The 25,343-nt window shown below is 42.1% G+C and overlaps 1 protein-coding gene across 1 annotated transcript in view; it reads right to left on the reverse strand.

Annotated features, from left to right (window-relative positions):
- The window catches only part of flt4 (fms related receptor tyrosine kinase 4), a 46,502-nt gene that overhangs the window by 4,842 nt on the left and 16,317 nt on the right, over positions 1-25,343 (reverse strand). Inside the window, exons 2-22 of the mRNA XM_017039542.2 lie at positions 23,220-23,316; positions 20,303-20,577; positions 17,170-17,315; positions 16,892-17,057; positions 15,745-15,884; positions 15,497-15,668; positions 15,149-15,266; positions 14,848-15,032; positions 14,607-14,760; positions 12,482-12,620; positions 11,883-11,991; positions 10,926-11,285; positions 10,270-10,416; positions 9,205-9,336; positions 8,340-8,446; positions 7,747-7,887; positions 6,175-6,274; positions 5,849-5,962; positions 2,025-2,113; positions 1,704-1,836; positions 1,155-1,249 (exon numbers count right to left, since the gene is read on the reverse strand). Coding sequence (XP_016895031.1) covers positions 1,155-1,249; positions 1,704-1,836; positions 2,025-2,113; positions 5,849-5,962; positions 6,175-6,274; positions 7,747-7,887; positions 8,340-8,446; positions 9,205-9,336; positions 10,270-10,416; positions 10,926-11,285; positions 11,883-11,991; positions 12,482-12,620; positions 14,607-14,760; positions 14,848-15,032; positions 15,149-15,266; positions 15,497-15,668; positions 15,745-15,884; positions 16,892-17,057; positions 17,170-17,315; positions 20,303-20,577; positions 23,220-23,316 — 3,119 coding nt within the window. The remainder of the gene's footprint in view (positions 1-1,154; positions 1,250-1,703; positions 1,837-2,024; positions 2,114-5,848; positions 5,963-6,174; positions 6,275-7,746; positions 7,888-8,339; positions 8,447-9,204; positions 9,337-10,269; positions 10,417-10,925; positions 11,286-11,882; positions 11,992-12,481; positions 12,621-14,606; positions 14,761-14,847; positions 15,033-15,148; positions 15,267-15,496; positions 15,669-15,744; positions 15,885-16,891; positions 17,058-17,169; positions 17,316-20,302; positions 20,578-23,219; positions 23,317-25,343) is intronic.

Here is a 25,343-nt window from a genome sequence, read left to right on the forward strand (position 1 = left end):
GGGCTGCTGCAGCTACCACATCATTCACAAAGCTGTCACGTAAACGAGCCCTACAGGGCGAGACGGTCGCCTCCAACGCCATCCTCCTCCTAACATCCTCCGTCACCTATAGCTGTGTCTGAGTTTCATTGTTAGTCAGACACACACGCTGTGGCTAATTACACACACAGACGCCAATTATATAAAGTATGTTTTAATTTCATCTCTCGACGACACAAACCGACCCTGCACACATTTATAAACAAGTGTGTTTATGCGTCAAATGCATAAACACACAGTTTATTTTTCAAGTTGCAAAAATGAATGAAAATTGAAGGGTTACTTTTGTCCATTTGAAAATCCAAACTTTAAACAGTCGTCCTTTTACTTTTCTTGCAAAAAACAAAGAAATAAAATTTGTCCCCCATTTAACGCCCTTATGTACCATTAGGGGTCAGCGTACCCGCAGTTGGGTACACTTTTTCACCTTCCATTAGCGTCTGTTTTGTTTCATTTTTAGCAGTTCAACGATCCGTCTTTCAAACCAGTAAGTGGTCCATGCTTTTCCCCAATGTCTTACCCTTTATTACACCCTGTCATTGTTAGAAAGACTGACCTTTTTCCTCAAATTGCATCGTGGGTAATTGGTGTAACAGCAGGTTTCCTTTTAATTCTCATTATCATCAACAAACCTGATTGATTTTCTATTAAATCAATGGGTTGTCTTTGGTTTGTACGACGTACCTCTGCAACTGAGTGAATGTTTTAAACCAAAAAGCTGTTTCTGTTTTTTAGGTTGTAACGTCCTTTCCTTGGCCTGAAGGAGGTGCTAAATCGTGATTATAGACGACACGGCATAGGCACTTATCACCAGGTATGTTATGGGCCAACTAGCATCTAGCATGTTAGAGGGTGTTATATATAGTAGAGTATTGACCAAGGCTATATGTCAAGTTAACCCTGCTACGTCCAGAGTTTTGCTTCTTCTTTTGTATCCTCCTGCAGATCTAGACTTAGTCACAGCTGCAATACTGCCACCTCCTGGGTCTTCTGATACTGTCAACTGTTAGCCAGCGGAGGTCATTGATTAAGTGAGGGTATATCACCTACGAAAAGCAAAGGAATTGACTGTGCCCATGTGACGCTTTGTAGCTTTTGTAATGCTGACTATTAACCTTTCTGGAGGCCAAGAAGTCCATCCCACGAGCCACCTGGAAGCTGTAGCAAATGAGATCTTCTATTGTCAGAGGAGTTTTCCACAGGTCCTCCACTGGAGAGAGGAAGAAGAGAGGTGGAAGGAGGAGAAAGGGAGCCGTAATGAGAGAAAAATCCAATTTCCACTTTCAGCTCTTAACATGTTGGGGATCACGGAGGAGTTGACCTCCAGGTTGAGATATTCACACACAAATACACACACACGGAGACCTGAGGTCTACTTCAGTGGGTTTCACTTTCTCCACAACCATTTTCAATGATGTAACCATCACAATATTGTACTCTGACACTCAAACAGACCAAAACATTTTTGGTTCGTTGGCCGTTCGTGATGGATAATTCATGTTAAATATGTTCAGCTCTACCTTATCTTGTTAGGGCTTATTTAAAAATGGAGGTACGCATACCACCATTTAAGAACTGAACCTCTGTTCACCATCCAATGATCCATTTTGCATCCCTACATAAAGAGTTCTGCCACTGTGTCGACAGACACAACATGGACTCACTTTTGTCACCCGCAGGTTTCTGAGTTACGGTGTCCGGTGAGGAGGACGGAGGCGGTTGGTTACGAGTTCTTTGGTCTGTCTGACCTGCTTCGATCATCCTCCTGACCTGACTCTGAGTCTTTGGAGAACGATCCTGAGAAGAACAGAACGAGAACAACTGGAAGGCAGGCAGGAAAATATAAATAATAAAAAAACAAAAACAAAAGAAAAAAAACAAAGGCTCATGAGACCTGATAAAATATTTGTAAAATTAAATTTGGCTCATGAGACCTGATAAAATATTTGTTAAATTAAATTCATTTTATAGAGATCATTTTATACCCTATATGGGAGGAAAAACTCTCTCTTGGCTCGGAGGAAGTTGGACAAGTTCCCATATTTGCAGTATTCCACGATCACCATCAGCGGACCTGGTGACACACACACAGACACACACGTTCTTGTTTGTTCACAGCAGTGTGGTGCGGAAATGAGGCTACAAATCATCTGGCTTGATTAAAACGTTGGAATGATTTCTGCTTCTTGATGAAGAGCTAATTTTTTCCCCCTCAAACACCGTTCTTATTCATGCGTCTACTTGCCAGCTGAGATGATTGGCCTTTTTTTTGGGAAACAGGAAGAGCCATTTCACAAACTCACATGTCATAAATTATCTATTGCATTACTTCATTTTGGGGTGGGGGGGGGGGTGGGGGGGTTGTTTATCAGCTTGATGTGAATTGATTTTAAAACAGGTCTGAGTGAACAGTTGTAAACGCAATGATGTAAAGACTTCATTCTACTAGAAACTGCCCCGAAGGAACAGCAAACAACAGCACAGACTTCAGTCAGACTGACGTGAGTCAAACTTCACTAGTCATTTTTATGGTTTAGCACCCAAATTTGTTAATTCGGGATTGAAACCCTCATCTCGAAGTGGATTAGTTAACGCCCACTTTGCAGTGTTCACCCAAATGTGGAGCAAAGCTGGCAAAACTAGCTATGCTGCACAGCGAATATTGTATAAAACACTGTGGTTCAGTTAATTCATGTTGCGCATTTGTACACACACAAACGATGAACAAAACTAGTTTCGCTTCACAGCTAACGCTGTATTCAGTGCCAGTGTAATTCATGTTGCGCATTTGTACACACAAACAATGAACAAAACTAGTTTCGCTGAAAACATTATCTGATATTAGTTTAAATTTCAGATATAAAATCCTGCTACAAAATTCACATACAATCTTTGGTTTTGTGACTTTTTTTATGCCCATGCACAGCTGCGTGTTTTGTATCACGTTTGTGTTGATCATCAGACCAAAGGTATAAACACCTTTATACTGTCATAAGTCTCAGTTCAAATAAACGTTCACCCAAAAATCCCAAAAGAAACAAAATGCAGCAAAAACCAAACAACCATGAGCACAGAGTAAAACATGACACATGCATCAGCCAAACGAAGACAAGTGAGTGGAGAGGCACATCTATATAAACACAGGGGAACAGGTGTGAGTGATGAGGCTGATGGTCAGAGAGGCAGGTGTGAAGGGTGAGGCTGATTGCAGGTAAAGATTGACAGGTGGCAAAGTGACACGGACTGAGACCCAGTCTGCAGACGTCAGCTGCACCCTGACCAAGACCTCAGTAAGAAGAAAAGGTCAGAACTGGAAATATAAACAATAAACTACACAGAGAGCTCATTAAAAACACACTGGACACAGAAGTGAGTGACTGAAACAACACCACATTATTATTAGTTCCTCCTCCTCCTCCACAGACTCGCCTTGGATGTTATCGTTTCACATGATAAACGTGTCCATCATTCTGGAGTGGTCTGATCACATGACATTTTTTTAAATAGCTCCAAACTTTGTTCTCTGCAAAAATATTCTTCTTCACTGATTAGCTCACAGATAAGTGCTGTCTACTGCTTAGTCCTAATCTCTTGAGTTCTGTGTGTGTGAAACTGGTATGGCTACACTTGTGGGGACACTGGGTTTTAGGACAGTGTTTTGGAAGCAGTGTTATAGGGACACTCAGAATAATGAGGACATGTTTTTTGGCAAAAAAAAAAAAAGCTTGATTCAATAAAAGTAAAAGTTAGGACGAGGAGTTAAGGGATGCATTACGTCGACGTGAAGTGATCACAAAACACTAAAGCCAGTATGGGTGTGTGAGAGTGTGTTATCTTCTTCTACTGTCACGATCTAATGCGCCACAGAGTTTTGCTGATGATTTTTTTCTTTTTAGAATTTAATTATAAGAAGAGGAGAAGTGAGTTGCAATCACATTTTATTTTTCTCTCGCACATTTTTCTTTTTTGTGATAACGTCTCATCCATGTTGTTACTGAATGTAATAACGCCTAAAAACCATGGCTACATCTAGACCCAGACACAGTATATACATAAATATAAAAAACCATGGCTACATCTTGACCCAGACACAGTATATACATATATATATGTACAAGTATATAACGGCATCATTAAGGTTAATGTAATCGTTGCCAAAATACAAACAAAACTGTGTCAAATTGAAGGCTAATATACAGAATATTTGCTGAGAAAAGACAGGCGACGTTTCTGTAGCATCATTATGTCTTTACAGCAGATTATCTTCAGCCTCTGAATCCACAATTATGCAACTGACCTTTGACTTGCATACTGTATTGTATCACTTTCCTGTTGCTAAGTGGAGCAAATTGCACTTAGCAACAGTGGATTTTTCTCTTTTGGGATTGTGATTCTTCTTCTTCAACAATATTGACGAAGTCGATCCTTTTGAACTGCTACATTAGTATTTGACAATAATAAAATTAAAATTAAAAAAGTTAGAATTAGCGCTGCGCTAGCTAATGCATTACTAAAAATTAGCATCAACTAATAGTTTTTTGCACTTTATCATAGTCTTTCTCGCTAACATTTTTACTTTGAACATTTTGCATATGCACAGTTCTGGTTTAGGATTGGAACCATCAAGGTGAAAATGTATGATTACATTTTATATGGAATTCTTTTCTAACTGTGATGTTTAAAGTTAATTGAAATGTTAAATGATTTAAGATTTGGAAAATTCTCTTTAAAGTATAAGTTTCAAAATTCCTACATTCACATCCAGTAGAGCTGTCAGTGGCTTCACTTCCGGGCTTGAATCACTAAGATTAGCTTTTTTTTTTTTTTTTTGTAACACGTTGTGTAAGTAGTGCGACAGGGAATAAAGTGGAGAGCTACTACAGGCCGCAAATGGTACTTCAATAACAAGTGCAGTTTCGGAGAGATAGAGCGGCTTAGGAAAGGCTGCTTCAGCATCTGGAGTGTTTACAATTTTATTTGAGAGGCCTTCACCGCAGGCAGCGTCTTTCAGCCTCTACAGGAGGCTCAACAAGCCACTGTGTCTATGGTGATTCAGAGCAAACATGTTTACCTGTAGGCCATCACCCGAGCACCTGTGTTTGAATACGCAACAGATTCATCTGTAATGTTAAAACACTTATGGGACGTTATTTACAATTCAGAAGAGAGAACGGGAGTTAGACATTTGAGTTGCCATTAATCCAGATCCTTAATCCTGATTAATTCATTTGGGAACTTGATTAAATACATTCTTTACACAGTCAAACATATGGGTACAATGATGGGCTACTGTCCATCCAAAAATTCCACCATCCACCCACGCATGATCGCTCTACTAACACAGTTGACGCTCATGTAATTTGCACACACTGTTGGGAGTTTTTGCTCTACTAACACAGTTGACGCTCATGTTGTAATTTGCACACACTGTTGGGAGGCACTTTTTTTTTCAAATTAACCTAAAACACAATTCACTGAAGTATTAAAAACTGAAAACTATTGACCTGTTCTACTAGCCACCGTTAAGTACGCACAGTAAAGTTTAAAAACCACAAAATATTCACCACAATCTTGAAGTATTTTTCTTAACATTTTCCATGGTCTTTCATGGTCTGTTTGCTGTAACAAATCCCATGTAAAAGCAACAGTTTCCCAGTTAACAACTTCCATTTTCCTACATATATTGTGTATACTCTTTTGTATACCCTGTGCACTGCTAAAGTCAAGCTTTTTTGACCTGCGTAGCCTTTGGTATCCTGGTGTTTAGTGTCATTTGAACATGTGTGTGTGTGTGTGTGTGTTTACACACCGTTTGGTTTGGTGCAGGCTCCCAGCAGGTTGACTACATTCAGGTGATTACCGATGTGAATCAGTATCTTTAGCTCCGACATCAGGGCCTTGTGCTCACTGGCTGTGGCTCCATCTGAACCAGAAACACAGCAGGTCATCCACAGGACGTGAAATAAAAATATATTTTTATTTTCTTGTTTATGGTCAAGAGTTTTGGTGTCACACTGGCTGCACTGCATGTGCACAAACTACTGTTTATCAAAGTTGTTGAGTCCACCTCACAGCCGGGCACCGGCCTCCCCCAGCGCTCATGTACAATTCAAATAACACCGAGACAAATCTCACCCTTCAGCATTTTCACAGCCACCGTGTCGGGGCCGCTGCTTTTGCTGATGCCGTGGATGGATGCTTCAATTACTTTTCCAAAGGCACCGGGTGCCAAAACATTCCCAGGAGAAAGAACAGGAAGGGAGAGAAAAACAACACAGTTTGATCAATGAGAGGTTGCTCTTAGTGTCACTGTGAAAAGACAAGTTGCTGCGGTAGACAGTGCCACAAAATGTAAATGTATCTGGAATCAATACAGACAACGAGAAGGAGTTATAACCTGAATGGCAACGTTTGGAGAACAACGCGTTACCATGATTAGTCGTCGTGTAACTGCTCCGTCCACTTCAGGGGTTCTTTTTCTTTTTACTGTGCCTGTGTTTTTTTTTTATTTAGATTTAGAAATTTGCTCCCTGTTCTTTCTACACTACTATGGAATTTCCAAAAGTTTTAAAAGTAGTAGAAGTTTTTTCAGCGAAACTTTTGCACCGCAGTGATCGTGTCAGACTCGACATTTAACACCACACGATCTCATGCTGCCCTTGTTGCGTTAGAGGCTGAGCTACAGTCGTGTCATTGTTTTAACAAGCTAGGGGGGAAAATAAAAAGTAGTTTATTTTGAATCATTTCCTAAACTGCCCACAGCACAATTCAGTCATTAAGTGTGGACTGCTCGCTGGCTAGCTCGCACTTCTCTTTGTTCATTAAATTAAATAGTTACACAAACAAACAACCAAAGGAAAAGACAATAACCATACAAGCCAGAAACGATAAAAGCCTAGAATCTTATTCGTAGTTTACATAAAAATGGGAAAAAATGCCACAGACTATTTGTCTCGACACTGGTGGCTTTCAGATGTTTTTACTTTTTACTAACTCACAAAACATTTGGCCTTTAATACCGCTTCCACGCTCAATCCTGAATCGACTTCCGTGTTAGTTAAAAAGGAGCGAGTGTGCATTACTTTCAGTGAGAAAACGGCAGAAATGTCATCACTCTGATCAATATTAAAATACAGAAACAGAGGCCTAAGGATTATTATCATTCCTAAAACAACCCTTTGATACATGGAAATCAGGTTGTACATGACCATGGGTACACGAACCATAGTTTAAAAACCAGTGATCTTGATGTCACATTCACAAACAAACTAAAATCACCAGCTCGTTTCCAAAAGCGCTATCAATAAAAAGTGGTTCTGTTTTTCTCAACTCAAGTAAGCCACCCTTCCCCGCTGCTCACTGCTTGTAGACTTCCACTGAAGGGACGTTCTCTGCATCATTTATCCAATCGTTTTCTAGTCCCTGCAATAAAAAATATTGCTCCGTCGAGCTGCGACAGGGACTAATGAAAAGTGAAATGAAATCACATCAGACCAACTAATAAACAGACGATTCTGAACAAACAAGTTGTTGATTGTGTTTTAATGCAATTTAGGAAAGGAAATTTTTATTAAACACGATTTGTGAGAGGATTAATTTTATGCCGTTTTAGAGGATCTAAATTCCCCTCACGCACACCCCCCACCCCCCCCCCCACCCAGCCATCCCTCAGTTCACCCATGTTCTTTCTCAAATCATTTCCAGCTGCTCACCAAGTCGGAGTCTGTCCCTGGAGATCTCCCACTGCGAGGAGTCGTAGGGCAGGTATTCACACTGCTCATCCAGAGGCACCTCCACTGGGTCCATAATGATGGACAAATAGCCCGTCTTTATGTCTGCGGGGTTAACCTGAGGGGCAGGAGAGCAAAGAAAAGGAGCAGTGAGGTGCAAGGTAAATATATAGGACTGAGGTGAAAATAATGTTTTAGGGATGAGGCGGGAATGAAAGAGCGAAAACTCATCTGTTTGACTGAGAGTGCATGAAATAAATAAAAAAAACACACAGGAGAAAAGTCATCGATGTTGGAATCCAATAATAAGAATTTAGAGAAAACAGGGATGTGACGAAGGAGGGAAAAAAGCAGCGTGAGGCTCATTATTGGCACCGATTGCAGTATTTGTGAGGAACCGAATTCCCTCAAAGAAGATGTTGAAGAGCTCTCTCTGCAGTCCATGATTTACTCCTGAGATCAGACAGGTTGTGCTTGCGTGCTGACAACCGTACTGCAGTCCAGAGGTTTGAGCAACTCAATTACAGTCATAACAGTTTGTCACCAAAAGACAGGAAAAGATTGTCTGACCCGTTTCACGTTGCAGAAAATGACAAGGAGCATGGCCCAGAAGAACACGGCGATGACTCCAGTCCCGATGAGAATAACAATCTCCACGTTGGCCTTGTCACTTGAACCTTGACAAAACAGGACATGCAGGATTATTTATGGAATACTAAAATGATCCGGAGATTTATCAAACAGGAAAGTTCTTCTTTTTTTTTTTTTTTTTTTTTTTTGGCTGAATGTAAACAAAATTTGATAGTGGTTCCTTCAAAACATTACAAAAAAAAAGTTGTGTCGGACACATTCTGGAACATTCCATTAGGTTAGCTAGAAACAGGTTTCAAGGAGTGGGTCGTGGCTCACTACATGGTACAAAACCTCTGAATTAGGGTCGTGGCTCACTACATGGTACAAAAACTCTGAATTATTTTGCAAAATTTGCAAAAAAAAAAAACATGTTTCTCAGCAGAATTAGTTAAAAGAGTTAAAAAAAACTCTGTGGTGATAGGGTTGCCAGTTTGAATCCCAACCCTGTAATAACACATTACAGATTTGGTACCAAACACGAATGTGGTTTGTATTCACTCTCTTTCCCAGCCGTGTCGGCTGATGTAAAAAACTTTTCATGCAGGTGTTCGACCCAGCAGGTCAGTCCAGGTTAGAAGGCGAGTATTCACCTCATCTGTTATGCCTTAGGCAAAATTACTAAATTATTCATACTTCATATAAAAATCTGCCAAAAGTTGATAAAAAAGATTCAGGTGCAAACCTACACAGCCTGAGCTGAAAGGCTCCTGTGATTTCAAACTAAAGACACGACTCGGGTGTTTACACTGAAGTCTTTAACATGGTGTTTTAATGTGTGTGTGTGTGTGTGTGTGTGTCTCACCGATGACCTTGACGGCAGCTGTGGAGTGGACACATCCACGCTGGTTGCAGGCGGTGCAGGTGTAAAGACCGGCATCTTCTTCTCGTACCCGCTGGATACTCAGAGTGCGGTTTGAATCCTGCAGCTGGATCCCTGCAAGGAATTATGGGATGACACACACACACACACACACACACACCTGCTGTGAATGGATGTGACTTCCTGTCACTTCTTTCCATCTCACTTCATAAATCCAACAACATCTTTGCTAATGTTTCTCTAAGTCCTGTCCCCCCCCCCCCTCCCACACCCCCCCACATGTTAAGCAACAGCTGTCACTCAAACCCACACTGACCCCCATTCCCCTCACCCCCCTCCCTCTCTCACCTCCTGATGTAAAAACCAACGAGCCGTTTCCACTGCCCCGCAGGCTGTGTGTGTGTGTGTATCTGTGGGTGGGAGTGTGTGCACTGTTCTTTTTTTTTTTGGGGGGGGGGGGGGGGCACTTAAGCATACACGTCTTGACATGTGTGTTCAATACAGAGTGTGTGGGTGAGCGAGTGGGTGGTTTTTCTGGTGCTTTTCTGTAACGTATGTTTCCATATATCATATGTAAAATACGACGCGTACACGTCCAGGGTTGACAGAGTACTGGTACTGCAGTTCTCCACGTATTTCATAAGAGTCAGAATCTCCAAAACCTTTTCCAATATATGAATATATAATATTTAACTGGATGTTGAAATGGTATTTTAAGCTCAAGGTACTTTGGCGAAACTAAAACTTTTTTTTTTTTATTATTCAAATGACAACGTGTGTATTGACTTTGTTTGTCAATCTGAAAGATTTCTTTTTGAATTATACAAACTTTTTTTGGGGGGGGAAATTACATCAGAAAGTTCTGGGAAAGTTTGACAGTAAAGGAGTGTGATGAAACAAACACGTCGTGCTAATTTAAGACACGTCATAACAAACTTTTTCCTCTATGTGTGTGTGTGTGTGTGTGTGATATGTGTGGGTTCTTGGCAACCAATGGGCTACACTGTTGTGTAAACCAGCATCGCCTTCGTTGACATATTTATGCACCTGACATTTGGTGGAGAGGCTGGTTGTCTTTGAACCAAGAGAGGCGGGGCAGAGGTCTGCCCTCCACGTCGCACTCCATCCGCAGAGACTCGGTCACGTTCACCGTCTGGTTGTTGAGGCTGCGTTTGTACCGAGGTGCCTCTATGGCTGTAGGGAGGGGAGAAAGAGGCCAACATGCACTGGTGTGATCAGTACAGAATCCACTGCCGTACTAAAAATGCATACGGTATTTATTGAAAGGTCTCACAGAACTGGAGAAAGAGCAAAAGTCAAAAAAATCTCATTAAATTGAACATCTCTGCTTCAGGCACCGACGCAAGATTACAAAAACGTAACATAAATGAAAAATGATTTGTTTGGGTTTTGTACGACCCTGCAGCGCCTCCTCTCTGTCAGCCCGCATTGGGGCTTCACGATCACTGGTTTCTCTGCCCATTACGTTCAGAAATGGGTCTGAGTGTGTGTGTGTTTGTGTGTGTGTGTGGGTGGGCACTTCTTTGTAAATATGTTTTATTGTTCAGCCTAGGGCTCCTGAGCTCCACAATGTGATTCCACTGCCAAAGGTTGAGTTTCTCTCTAGAATTAGCTGAGACTGCAGCGTCTGCTCTCCTCTGTTGCTGTTGGTGTTGAAGTGTTGGACCGTTTTCATCTCTCACCTTTGACTGATATGTATCTGAACAGACACTGTCTGTCTCCCTCATGTCTGCTCTGAGCCCCGCACACGTAGTGACCCTCGTCCCGCAGCTGTATGGAGGTGACGGTGAAGTCCAGGACCCAGCTGTTGGACGGATCCTTGAAGGAGAGCTGAGCGTCAAGCCTGTCAGCATAGAGGTGGACACTTCTGCAGTCCAGCTCTCGGGGCTTGCCCTGCTCGTCCTGCAGGCTCTGAGGATCCAGGCGGTACCACTGCAGCTGCTCGTAGGTATAATTGTCTGCGCTGCAGACGAGGGACACTGTCTCCTGCTCCAGGGGATTCTCTGAGGGCTGCACGTCAACGCTGAAACCTTCGGGGATCGCTGTAAAGATACAAAGACAACGCGGGTGACGTTTATAAGAACCTAAATATTACGTGCTCTTCTCCTGCTTCCTGTTCCTACTGAACAGTGAATGTGACGTCTTTATCAGCAGCTCATTTTTGGTTTAACAGCTAATCTTTCTTCGTGGCTACTGAACAGTAACAATTTAAAAGGTCAACGGTGATGGGAGTCGTTTACGGCTGTGATTACGCATTTTATCTGGTCCTGATGAAATGGACATAAGTCTCAAGTCGTCCATATGTAAAACACCAACACAAGACCTGAATGTCTTTAAACAAATATGGGTCGTACAGGAAAATACGACAATCCTGGTGATGTGTTATCTAACAATATGGGTCGTACAGGAAAATACGACACTCCTGGTGATGTGTTATCTAACGTTCCAAGTAAATGAATCCAAATGTCAGGTCTTAGCCATATCTGTGCAATTACAAATCCTGGCATGAGTGTCTATTTCTGCTGTTGGCTAAAACATCCAACCAATCATCACATTAAGACACAATTTAAAATAAATCTTATCTTTCCGAATATGAAATGCCAACGCTGCTGGGACTCTCTCATCACCTGCATACTTACTTGTTACGTAGAAGTAAATCAGCCGCTCATCTTTGCCAACCTTGTTTTCGGCAGAACACTTGTACAAGACGGATACGCTGGCGTTACGAATCTGCAGCCTGCTGACTGTCTGTGGGGTGAGAGAAGGTGGGCGAGACGCTAATTCAACCAGGATGATGAACAATGACACCATTACATACATTCATACATAAATACTATGGATGGCTCCATCCGATACTCAGGACCGACATTGGTCCGATGTTGGTCAAAATCTCACTTGACTGAGACCCTTAAGTTTAATATAAATAAACTAAATAAGAAATTCTCTACAGGTCCTTCCATTGGACCCCCACTCCCTCCCCTTTATCACAGGTGCTAAAGCACTAGTCTGGATTGTGATTGGGCAGTTTTTACACGGCCTTTTCTGACACAACCCAACCTGGGAGTTGGGGTGTAGGCATCATCATCATCATCATCATCATCATCATCATCATCACAGCCTTCCGGCGTCAGGCAGAGGGGGAGGGGAGGGAGTCATACCATTGCATAACTCTAGCCCCTGATGTCGTCACTGAACGAAAGAAACGTCAGAAAAAGTAAATGCTCGACCAATAATCAACCTTTTGTTTCCCGTCGACAACTTTGACCGATGTTTCAATGGCCTCGATTTCATTCATCGTGTTTTCCGTGTTGACGTCCTGCCAGTCCTGACAGTCCGTGATCACGTCGCTCTGTCGACCCTGCTGCTCTGGTCGAACCCTGGAGGAGACGCAGAGAGAAAAAGAAATCATCACATCGCTCCTCTCATCAACATGCAGAGAGCAGAGCAGTGGGGTAACATTTTAGCAGCAGATCACACCAGACATCCTGAGGTTTTTATGAGTCTCTTTTTCTCACATTCTCCAGATCGTATTTCACATCACTGTGTCAGCTTGCAACAAAAAACCCAGGCAATTATACTCTGAGAACTAATGGAAAAAAAAATACAGAATCCATAGCCATTACGTACACACATCCACAGTGTGACCATCTCAGTAGAACTAATGAAACATGAAATTAAATGTGGTTTTGCATTTTTTTTCCCATAAGGGCTCGGTGTTTTTTCCCATTTTTTTTAATTAATTTTCTATGTATTGTTAGAAAAACAGTGTGTTTTAAAAACAGATTACACATTTTTACATATGCATCAAAAATCAATTTAAAAAGGCCAGATGTTATTTTCACAAATATATGACCTCACTTGCATATAATATATAGTCCATATATAGTATATATATGTAGAGTATAATAATATAGTCCATATAATTGAATTGAAGCATAGCAATTTAATTTAGTAATTAATAATATAGTCCATATAATTGAATTGACTCATAGCAATTTAATTACATTTTTATGAAAAACATAATTTAGGAGAAAAACAAACAGATCATAACAATTCAATTTTTTTTTCTAAACCACCAAAAAGTAAAAATTCACTTCTTATATAAAAGGTCACGCCTCTGTGGAAGTCAGTTTATTGTCCTTTAAGATGTCCACACAGACAGGGCATGGACCGGACCTGTCAATGTCTCCAAAAACAAGAAGTGGCGCCGTGTGTCTGCACTCGTGATTCACGGACCAGAACAGTCAGGAAAACAGCAATAACTAAAGAAATTGGGCCTTGGAGGGAGACGGGGGAGTCAGGTGAATATTAGGGTAATACTCTGCCGGCGCGGACGTAAAAACCCCAGCCTTAAAAGATAATAAGAAATAACAGAGTCTACTTTATATCCATTAAATCCACTCTATTGTATTTTGACATTCAGAAGAAACGGGAAAGAAGTGAAAAAGCCAAAGGCAAGTCCTGACAATAAGGGACTGTGTGTCTGAGTGTGTGTGGGCGGTGTGTGTGTGTGTGTGGGTGTCTGGTATAGCTGTAGTTATGGGGACATTTTAATGGCAAAGTACCTGCATTCGCTGTAGTTATGGGGACATTTTAATGGCGAAGTACCTGCATTCTGGGGAAATGTGTCATTGTGGGGACATTTTGATGGTCCCAACTGAGGGACAGATTATTTTGAGGTTAAAGATTTAGTTTGAAGCTGGGATTAAAATCTGGATGAGATTAGAGTCAGGATAAGGATTAGGATTGGGTTATTATTTATATATTTCTAACAGCTAGGATTGGGGCAGGGCTGCTGTTTGTGAAGTGCTCACAAACACAGAAAACCAGTGTGTGTATGTGTGTGTGTGAGTACACTTGTATGCTAATTTCTGCTTCTGTCACTGCCTCCAAAAGACGGCACCCAATGACAAAGAGCCGAAACCTAATTTCTCAGGTTCCAAAGTAGCAGTTCACAAAAAACCCAATGCAGAGTCCTAACAAGAATATCTCTGCAAATGTCTGCTTCACAAAAAGAAAGTAAGGACGAGAGTCTGAAAGAGTGAAGGTGAGCACTGAACCGTGGCCGACGGTCTGGCCGTGAGGAACAGCTTTGACCTTTAGAAGGCTTTTCTATGTTTTCTTCTTCTTTCTTAATCTTTGCACCTTTTGTCCGTCCATCTCCTCTCTGTGTCCTTCTTCTAACCTTGTAATTTCTCACAGACCGCTTTCATCACTCGCCCCCTCAAATAGTAACATTTTCAACCAACTGAATCTGACTTTTCAGTCTTTTGCTCCATTTAATCCAAACTCTACATTGGCTACAAGTAAGAAAGAAAGAAACTGGAGAAGTAGGAAAAGTTTTTTTTCCGTTTTTTTCTTACTGCCTGCTGAGAACACAGGGACCCCAGGGCCTCCACTGCCAGCTGATGTTGGGAGCTGGGAGGCCATAGGCGGTGCACGTCAGAGTCTGGCTGCTCCCACTGGGATACGGACTGGAGGGCTCGGCCACTTCCTTTTCGTGAATCTGTGGAGGCACTGGAGGAGAGGAGATGTGGTCAACGAGTCTGTTTTTTTTTTCCACACCACCTGACTTGATTTGATTCAAACTAAAACAGTATTCACCATTTACTACAAGTGTGATGTTGAGCCTCCTCTCCAGTGCAGCAGCAGTGTTCCTCAGTGCCACGGTGTACAGGCCAGCGTCCTCCTGGTAGACCTCCTTGATTTCCAGAGCATGGTTCAGGTGAACCCTCATCCTTTTTATCTTGAACTCTGGCCGCTGGTTTATTACCCTGCCCTCTTTATACCTGGACACAGACAAACACAGCTGCTGGTACACCGAGGAGCTTCTGCCCTTTAATTAGAACCAAAGTCTCCGCAGCAGGAGGTCCGTGGGTCGCTCCGTGGGTCGCTCCGTTCTTACCATTGTGTTTCAGGGCTGGGGAAGGCCGACACGTTCACGTTTAGTTTGAAGGACTTCTGTCCAGCAGTTACCTCCACCACTGGTCCAGTTCTGTAGTCAAGGCTGATGAATGGTCTTTCTAGAAGAAGTCAAAAGTAAAAACTACTAAAAATGAGAACGTGAAATATAATATATATTCTGCAAAGAAGGAATTCTCAGATGGGAATCTGGACTTCACTTCAGGTCTTAGCCCATGTACACACAGTAGATCCAGGTTTATTAATAGCTCTATTGACGTGGCATTTAGTTGAATTGATCAGATGGATTAGCTGGGCTGCGGGTCATCTCCTACCCTCAGCTAGCGCTCACCGTGAACTATGACCTGCGTCTGTTGTGTGAGTGTGGTGTCCGTGCTGGTCACGTTGCAGACGTACGGCCCGGTGTCTGTCACATTGACACTTTGGATGGTGAGGACGCTCACAGCCTCTGTGGCGTGAGACAGAGCTTCACGGTGAGGCTTGGTCTCCACGCAGCTGTTCGTCTGCTGGGAGGAAACAGACACCTTAAAAACAAGTTGTTTTTTTGTGGCAAAAACACTTTTTTTTACTGCTACGTGCCTCTTTGCCAGGGTAGGACCACCGAATGTCCACCCCGGCGTTGAACTCCACCAGAGCGGTACAGTTCAGGGTGAGAGTGTCCCCCACCAACAGCTCCACCGGGTCCTCAGGAAACAGCTTGACATCATAAACCTGACTTCCTGTTCAGAGGGGAGGACAAAACAGGAGTGAGGGGAGGAACAGAGGGACGGAGGGAGGGAGACCGTAAGAAAGGTCGAAGCGACATTGTCAGCGGTTTTTCCTTCCTCACCCGAGCAGAGGAAATTACCAGAGGAGCCATCCCATAACTGCAAATAGTTGTCTGTCAGTGGTGTATACCGCTGCCATTCTTCTCTTTGTACAGTAAGAGGAAATCAGAATAAAACATACAGGAGCCTGAGTTCAAGATAAGACAGAAAAGCCAGGAAAGCTTTGGACGGCGTCCAGCGTTTCTAGTATTTCAGTCGTAGCGACGCAGTAACGGTGGCAACTGTTTATATACTTCATTACCGCGAGCATTAAAGCCTTCACTGAGAGTTGTTCTTTTTGTACTGAGACCGTTTTGATCTAGAACATCAAAGAATAAATCATCACATCATCAGCGTAAGCTTTTGTAACATGTCCCGCTCTTTTATGTTCAATGACGCTTTGATTTGTTTTTAAAAATGATTTCATACTTCACTATTCCGTTTCACTGCAGGCATGTTTGAAAATCCAACATGTTACTTTAACAGAAGAGACGACGGCATAAAAAGAAGCTCATTCTGAGTTAAACCAGGGGACGAATTATAATAAATGATCAAAATTTCATGTGGATTTTATGTGTGCAGTCATTGAAGCCCTTAAATTTTGTCATTAAAAAAGATGAATGTATGATTTAAAACTCAGTTTCCCAAAAGGAAATTAATATTTATTATATTATTATTTTATATATATATAGTTATATTGTAATATTAGACTATACCACAGTTAACACAGTTTGTGTTTTTATGTTCTGTTATTGTTGAGACTGTATTGTGTATATTCATGGGGTCTGAGGGTCGTGACCCAGTCTTTGGGAAAGAATGATTTAGAGGAAGTGAAAGAGCTACAAACGATTAAAAATATTATTATGCTATAAATACTTTAATTGATTTTTTGACTGATAATAATAATTTAATTTTTTTACCCGTCGTGTGAATCAAATAGTTCGCAGATTGATATTCTTTTCCATCCAGGATCGCGACACACAAGAGTCCGATGAGCATGGGCACACTGTCTATGATGTCTCTGGGAATGGACCAACCGCGCTTGTTGCTCCATGTCATCCCACTCCCTTCCAGGACCATGGAATACTGAGATAACACACACACACACACACACACACACACAGAGGAAACGCCGATAAAACAAGTCAATAAAAAGCAGCAGAGCAGGGAGAACGGTTACACTGTGATCGCTACAAACCGTATGGAGTGTGACGTTCAGGTCGGGCACCGTGACCAGACACGGCACGATGACGTGTGTGGAGAAACGGGTGATTAAGATGGTCTCCAGGTCATTTTCAGGGTCCGTGCCGTGGCCGCCTCTCCTGAGGAACGGCTGCTCTGGATCTGAATGCAAAAAAAAAAAAAAAAAGAAGCAGGGAGTTGATAAAGAGTAACTCGGCCTGCAGCGCAGATAATGACGGGTATTAGTGAGGTTACTTCATGACCCTCAGGACATGGGAGTCTGATAATGACTTCGCTTTATCACCATTATCCTGCAGTGGTGGAGCTGCTCACTCCGTCCTCCACACAGTAAGTACATAAGAACTGCTATTCAACGTCAGCTGGAAAAAAGGAAAAAAAAGAACCTTCTTTGTCCAGTTTCATCCTTTAACTCCTGCTGGTAGAATTGTTTTCTATCCTTTTTGATTCTCACTTCATTGTTAAAGGGTCACAGCTTCTCACAGATATAAGGAACACAACAGAACTATCATAATTTCTGCTCTACGTCTCCCACCAAAGAAAACATCATGTTCCCGAAGCAGGTGTGAGAAGTGAGCAGATGTTTGGAGAGGACAGTTTGGTCACTTCTCTTTCTAACTCTGACTACTGTTACTGTTCTGATAAGACTTCTCTGACTCCTGTCTTTTTTTTTCCTTTGCTTCATTTTAAGCCACTGCGAGGGCGAACAAAGAGTCGTGTCCATCAGGACACGTAGACCACGTAGTTTTGGTAGTAGACCAATCTGAGATGTGACAGAAATAATGTAAGTCTGGTAAAAGCCAGGTTTGAACAATGAGTCTCTGTCAGTGACACACAGCAATCATTTTGACAAGACAGAAAGTCCAGAACCGGGTCAGGAGGAAGACAGAGGATGGACCGTAGGTGGGAGGAAAAGATCATAAAAAGGAATAAATGACTGAAGAATTCCTTTTTGAAGAAAGCAAATAATTATTAATAAATAAGGGAAGAAAACAAAGAAAGGAACGAAAGAAGGAAGAGAGGAATGAATGTAGGAATGAGTGAAAAAGGAAGAAAAGAAGGAAGGGAGAAAGAAAGAAAAGAATAAAGAATAAAGAAGGAAGGGAGAAAGAAAGGAAAGAATAAAGAAGAGAATGGTCAACAGTCCAGTCCAGACTTTGTTATATTCTGAAAATTCTCCTAATCCAGATTTGATGGTCGTCTGTCACAGACCTTGGTCCAATCCACCAACCAGCATTACGTCAGGACTTAGAGCAGAGCAGTCAATAATAATCACGTTGGCTTCTGACTTGGACCTTCGTTGTTTTCTGAGTATGCTTCAGTTGATTCATATTTGGAAAAACCGAAACAACAAAGATTAAAAAGGATTATAGAGAAGAAGCCAAACAGCTTAATAACAAAGTCCTGGCTCCACATTTTGGTCACGGTCGTCGATCAGTCCCTGAACCTCAGACAGACCCCAAACCAAATAAACATTGTTGTGATGATCTTTTCATTTGAACACACTCTCCCCTCAGTTTATCGGGCTGCACTGCTAACAACCGCGTTCCAGCAGCTGATCCACTGCACCACCTGCCTGCTTAGTGGCCATTACTGTCAGGTCCCTGCAGTCAAAGACACAACTCTACAATATTTGTGTTTTATCTATTTTGACACAAAAATTGGCACCCAGGCCCGCTGTTGTCTGAGGCATCGCAATTGGGTCCAGCCTGCACCATGTGTGCGTCTGGAGCAACAAAGAGTCCGTGTCTGCCTCTAACCGACTCCAAATGCGTCCCCCTCTCATCTCCACACACGCTGGGTCTAATTTATGGCTGCGATTTCATCTGCTTCTGTTCAGCCCCCCGGTCAGATCTGTGGAAACGGTTTTGGCAACATGTCAGAGAGAATAAACAGACATCGCACACGAGGGGAGCGGTCAGCCTGATTTGGCCTCATGTTAGCCATCTGTCCCTGTGTCCACTTTGACCTCAACTTCTTCCTGTATGCTCCACACAGCATCGAAGAGAAAGGTCCGACAACTGAGAACTGAGAACTGAGAACTGAGTGCAGGGGAGATCGAAGCCTCGGAATCCTTGCGGTGAACACAGTCAGGACTGCAGATTGGCAACGACAAACAGTTGAAATTATTTGGCTCTAATCATATTTATTTTTCTCACATGCACGATTTGTTCATTTTGCACCAATTTCTAATCATATTTATTTTTCTCACATGCTCATTTGTTCATTTTGCACCAATTAGGGTTAACAGAGGAGCCAATCCCCCTAGAGGTAACAGAGGAGCCAATCCCCCCAAAAAAAGATAATTAGACAGGAATTGGCCACTGTGTAGGATTGTCAGTCAGTTTAGAGCAGCGAACTCAAACACCTGACCCTGCAAGAACAGAGTTCTGGTCCAATCTGCCTGCTGTAATTTCACACAACGTTACATTAATTTACATTACAGTTGTCCTGATAGTTTTTTTATTTTCAAACCGATTCAAGTATTTGAACTCGTGTACTGGCCTGTACCAGTACTGATACTGATACTTCCAAAAGTAGTTGCATCGAGGGCAACTGGACGGAGAAGGTTTCTTGAAGACGTTTCACCTCTCATTCCAAAATGAAAATACTGCCAACTTCTATTGTGTTGCTCAGACAAAGTCAACAGCTTCTCGTTTTAATAAGGCAGGGGCCTCCGCTTTGAAATTGGAGTCACATATAACCAGGAGGTCTCCTACAGCAGGACGGCTACGGTTTTCTTGTAAGGCTCCCAAAGAAAAGAGAAACAAAACTAAATGGTCCACAGATGAGGCCAGGAGCTGCAGAGGACACAGGTTTACTCTGAACCAAGAACCAGTAGGGGGCACACAGCAATGGAAGCTCACGGCAACGAAAAGAGGATTTCAGAAAATAAAGATAAAGATGGTTTAAGAAGTAAATTGATACATGGCACGATTCATTTTCGAGTCACAGGCCTGGCCTTTTAAACACGAGTAAACATAAAATACGACTCGGGAGAAATTCCATGTGACTTCTTAGCAAGGTCGATACTAGAAAAGAGCACTTCACAGGATGTGTGATATGATCATTTTTGCAACTTCAATCGTTTCTAACGTGAACATGATCTATGACAGTTGAGAATGTCTCACCTCTGACAAAGACGTAAACGCTGACCGCTGTAGTTCCGTCGATAACGGCCTTCACGTCTTTGTAATAGCATCGATAGTAGCCCGTGTCCACGGTCCGCGCTCTGTTCAGGACCAGCCTCTTACAGTAGGGCCACCCAGGTCGCCCTCGACACTCTCGGACCAACATGGACGTCTGGTCTGGGTCTCTGGTGCTCGACGGTTGGGCTTGACGGTTGGCTAGCTCCTGTCCCGCCAAAGTCTGATCGGGCCACGTCCAGGCCAGAGTGCGTTGTCCCCTGTGTTCAACCAGAGAACATGGAACAGATTTGACGTCCAAATGAGAATCAAAATGATAAATTAGCAGTAATTTCGTTAATGAAAGGGGAAAATTGCAGAGTCGCTTTCAATTCTCTTCATAAAATAACATCAGTTGATTACAATAAATCCACATGGCTAAATATTGGCGCACATATTATTATCGTTTTAATTTAATGGAAACGTTTGGCAGTTTTTTTGTATTTGTGTGTGTGTGTCCGTGCTCTGCCTCATTATTTCACTTATGGGCCGACGTAATAACTGTCAGGGTTTATGTGTGCGCTAGAGTCATGGCTGTCTGAAACATGATAGCTGTGCTCTCACCTCCTGCCTCTCTGTTTCAGACTGGGCCAGAAATGACTGGAAATAATTGTGAAGCATCACTTAGGGCCACGGCGGCGGTGGTGGGTGTGTTAAAAGGTTTCTAGCCCCTGTGAATAGTGTCTAATAATAACACGTGTAAATTGTAGGGACAAGAACGAGACTGACTTCATCTCCCAGGAGAAGATGGTTGCTGATAATGTAAGGTTTTCCTGTACAGAGCTATTAAACACAGGTGTGAGGGGAGTTTTGGGGTCAGACAGATGGTAAACATGATAATGGAGACCAGCTCGGCAGTGGGCAGCGCAGCAGGGATATTGAGGATAAGCCTCGGTTGTTATGAAACATTTAAGGCCAGTCACTCTGTTGCCTCTGCTCTGTCAGGAATGAGTGGGCGCGCTGAACATCAGCCAAATTGCACTAGAAATCCCAAACAATGCTTCATAACCTTTCCAAGGCTGAGTTTTGATTAAGACTAAGTGGAACTGCAGGCGCTGGCAGCAACAGAATAAAACATGAACTGAAGAAATACTGGGCCTTATAGGCCACCATCTGGGCTTTGATGAAAAAGCTTTTTTTTGTCCTTGTGAATTGTTTGTGTCTAATGTGAGACATTTGTTTAACTGCAAATGGTTCGTGGCACTCTGTGGTCTAGACCAGCAGTTTTTTTTTGTACCAAGGACTGATCGGCCAGTATCAGCCGTTACTGTGGACTGGTAATACCACGTCATTGTTGAAGGATCATTAAAGTTTCTAAATTAAACATCTTTTAGACTTTCTTCTGTTGGTATCACAGTCTGAATGACCTGTCGTTCTGAAACATTGACAGAATGAATGAAAAAAGTAAAGGGTAATGACTGGATTCTCTTAGAATGAAGTAATTTAGTAAAACTGAAGTGCATTTTCTCACGGTGCCTTATGACCTACTGACCGGCACCGGTCCACAAACCAGGTGTCGGGGACTCCTGATCTGTGCAGTGGAAAATTATCAAATTTCAATTAGGTCCGAAACCTAATATTTATTTTTTTTCGAACAATTAAATACTCTTCACTAGGTGGCAGCAGATGGCTATGAAAACTAAAAACAATCAGAGCTGTTGAAGAAGATCTTTGTGTCTTTCTTCAATTCCTGTCAGTATATCAGTGTTGTCTTCAACTAAACAGGAGTATATATTTAGTAAATATAAACCAGAATGTTATTATATTTCATTACATATACTTTTTGTGAGATTTCTGTTAGGTAGTGTGCTGTGGGGTTTTTCTTGATGATATACATGTGCCATGGCTCAAAAATGGTTGGAGACCACTGATCTTGACGACTGATTTCACCGCAAATCTGCCACAAATCTGCCTCCATGCTGTCTTTCCAAAGACACGCCCTCTCACACTGTCTGACTCTCACGTTCAGGGAACAGCGAAATTTGGACATTGACAAAACATTAACCTTTCTCTTCATTTGCTAGTTCGAGTCCTGTACCCTGACAAAAAAATAGAAAATGGTCCAGTGTTGTGAAAATGTTTGGCAATGATGATGACGATGATCTCTGATACAGAGCCAGGACCATAAGCACGGACAAGTCAATCTATGCGGACCACCATCACACCCACCCCCATAACAACGACTACCATATGGTTCCAGGTACTTCCTTGGACGTAAGGTACATAAGTCAATTTGTCCCAGTCACCATCTGTCCCTGTGATGTGTGTACGTGGGTGAAGCTGCTGTGTGTGTTTCACAACGTTCAACTCCTGACGTGATTTACTGTGAATAATTTAATATCTGCTGCCTGTAAAACAAATTGCCCTTCAGGGTAATAACATGGTTTTTTGAGTAATATGTTTTAAACTGTTGTTTTTATGAGTTATCTTTTCGCTAATGTTAAGCTTTGTTGATGTTAGCTTTTAGAAATGACTGGGATTAAGTGCACTTTATTGTCTTTTTTTGTGGCCTGTGTTATTGTTAGCACCATCTCTTCCTACTTTAATTTGTTTTTGTTTTATGAATTAATTTCTCTAGTCTTTTCTTAGCTAAATGTCATCCTAAGCTTTTGTTCACTTATTGTCAAAATGTTACATAAAACAATATTATTACCATTATTACAGTAGATAATTAAATAGGTATTTCTGCGTTGTGATTTCACTCTATCCATTTTATGAGCCATTAAGAGCCACATTATGTTAATTTTATGGGGCAATTTCATTGATATTTTGCGGCAATTGTAATAATTTGTGACTAAAACATGAGCAACACAAAGGTCAAAGAAGAGAGAGAACAAGAGAGAGAGAGAGAGAGAGAAGGTACCTGCATGTTAATGTGAGTGTCTGGAAGACAGGAATCACAACGTCGCCTCTGGAGCTGTCGATGATGGGCGGGGTCATGGAAAAGCTGGTCACCAGACCTGATGGAGGGAGCAACACGGCAACTGCATTAGACTGGTGTTACAGTGATGGACGAGAGACATTAGATCGGTGCTAATAGAAGTGAAAGTGAACTATTTGTCATGATGACCTCTGCTTTTAACCCATTACCAAAGTGATCAGCTCAAGGGCCCAGGAACAGTGAGTGAGGACGGTGCCGTGCTCAGAGCACCTCAGTGACAACTTGATGGACTCGAACCTGAAACCTTCCCAACTCCGTTTCCTTAACCGCTAAGCCACCACTGCCCAATCACACACGACAGCAGCTCAAATAGTTAACGACTTGTTGAGAACATTTCTACCCAGAGTCTCGTGCCCTGTTCGTCTGAGTTTGCCCTTCATTCACTCCACCTGTATTTATTCACACCACCAGCTCCTGCTCAGTGGATACGACCGGCTCTGAACGTCTCCTCAGGGTGTGATTACCGCTCAGCCAGAGTGCACTCCTACAGTCTGTCAGACCTATAAACATCGTCACCTAGCCTCGTACTCACCTACATAACAAAACATAAAGAGGAGCAGAGCCAACGAGGAGCGGTCATAATTCACGGCAAGGGCTTTTTCTGTGCTTTGGAAAATGATCATGAATCACGACCATTTTTCTACTTCGCACTTGTTTGTTTTAGACAATGACTCTGAAGAACAGGAGCCGTGAAGTCTCTTTGTTTTTAGCAGAATGCACAAGACAAAGAGCTCAGAGAGACGAACAGGACAACAACTGTTATGGCTGTGAACAGATGTTTTTTCAGCCTCGGCCTCTTTTCTTTTCGGTTTGTTTGTGCTGTAATCATGTTGTTATGAATAAAGAACTGAAAGACATTTGTGAAGCAGCAGAAACCTACTCCGGGCTCCTTTTGTGGATGTGGAAGTGTCAACAAATATTCACTTCTTTTTTTGCAGCCTCTTGTAGGGTCTTGTAGGGTCAGGGAGCAGCAGGTAATTGCCTGAGAGTAAGGCAAAACCTGGACAGGTTGTGAGTCCACTACAGAGCCACATACAGAGACAAACATGTCACTGCGTACAGACTGCACATGGATGTTTCTAGACTATGGGATGGAGACCAGAGAACTCACACCTGAAATAAATCCTGGTATCCCGTGGACTTGGCAAACTCCATACAGAAAGACCAGGAATCGAACTGTTGATCTTATACATTTCTGGGCTAAAATAAATGTGTCTTTTCTAAAATAAAATTTTAAAAAAAAGTTATTTACCATAGTAGTTATTTATTTATATAAATATGTATGTATTATTTATATTTGTAGTTGGGATTTATCTTTAGTTATCTACTCTTTTTATGCTTTCGTTTGACTTCTTTGTCATTTTAGAAATCACTTGATGTTTTTTTTCTTAAAATGTGTGACAATATTGTTAATGGATAAATAACCAATAATCAGCTGTGAGTTGTTACCGAACTGGTCAATTCTATCTCAGGTTGCACAAAGTATCTTACATTATCTTACTGACCGTCATGGGCTACTATTATGTTAATTTTGTGGGCCATTTTTTTTAACTTAAACAAAAACACATGGACACCATAAGGACGAGAGAAAAAAGAGAGCGAGAGACACAGCATTATCTTCGTAGCTGCCAGTGTGCGGTTTTTGTATATGTCAGCAGATCCCTCGAAGGTCATGAAGAATGCTCAACAACAACAATACCCTACGTGAAAACAATACAGTTTTATATTTTGTACCAGAGGCGACATCAGGAATAATGAGCAGTAATGTAGACCTTGGTTTTAACTCCTGCCATTTGTGTCCAGTGATAAAGGCCTCTATAACCCAGCATATACTGTACGTGACTGTGAATACGTTTTATGCCCTTTTGTTATTTACGCTGCACACGATGCAACGGCTGTTTTGGTGTTTATTAGTTTCGCTGATAACACCTCTGCGTTATCTCTTCACTAAGGGCGGCCAAGGAAATGTCCTTCCTGGTTTTTATTCCACGCTGCGATAATAACTTCACAGATATGAACGCAGGGATTACACATTCCTGAGAGGAG

This window comes from Cynoglossus semilaevis, chromosome 15 (genome assembly GCF_000523025.1).
Source record: "Cynoglossus semilaevis isolate Cse_v1.0 chromosome 15, Cse_v1.0, whole genome shotgun sequence".
NCBI lineage: Eukaryota > Metazoa > Chordata > Actinopteri > Pleuronectiformes > Cynoglossidae > Cynoglossus > Cynoglossus semilaevis.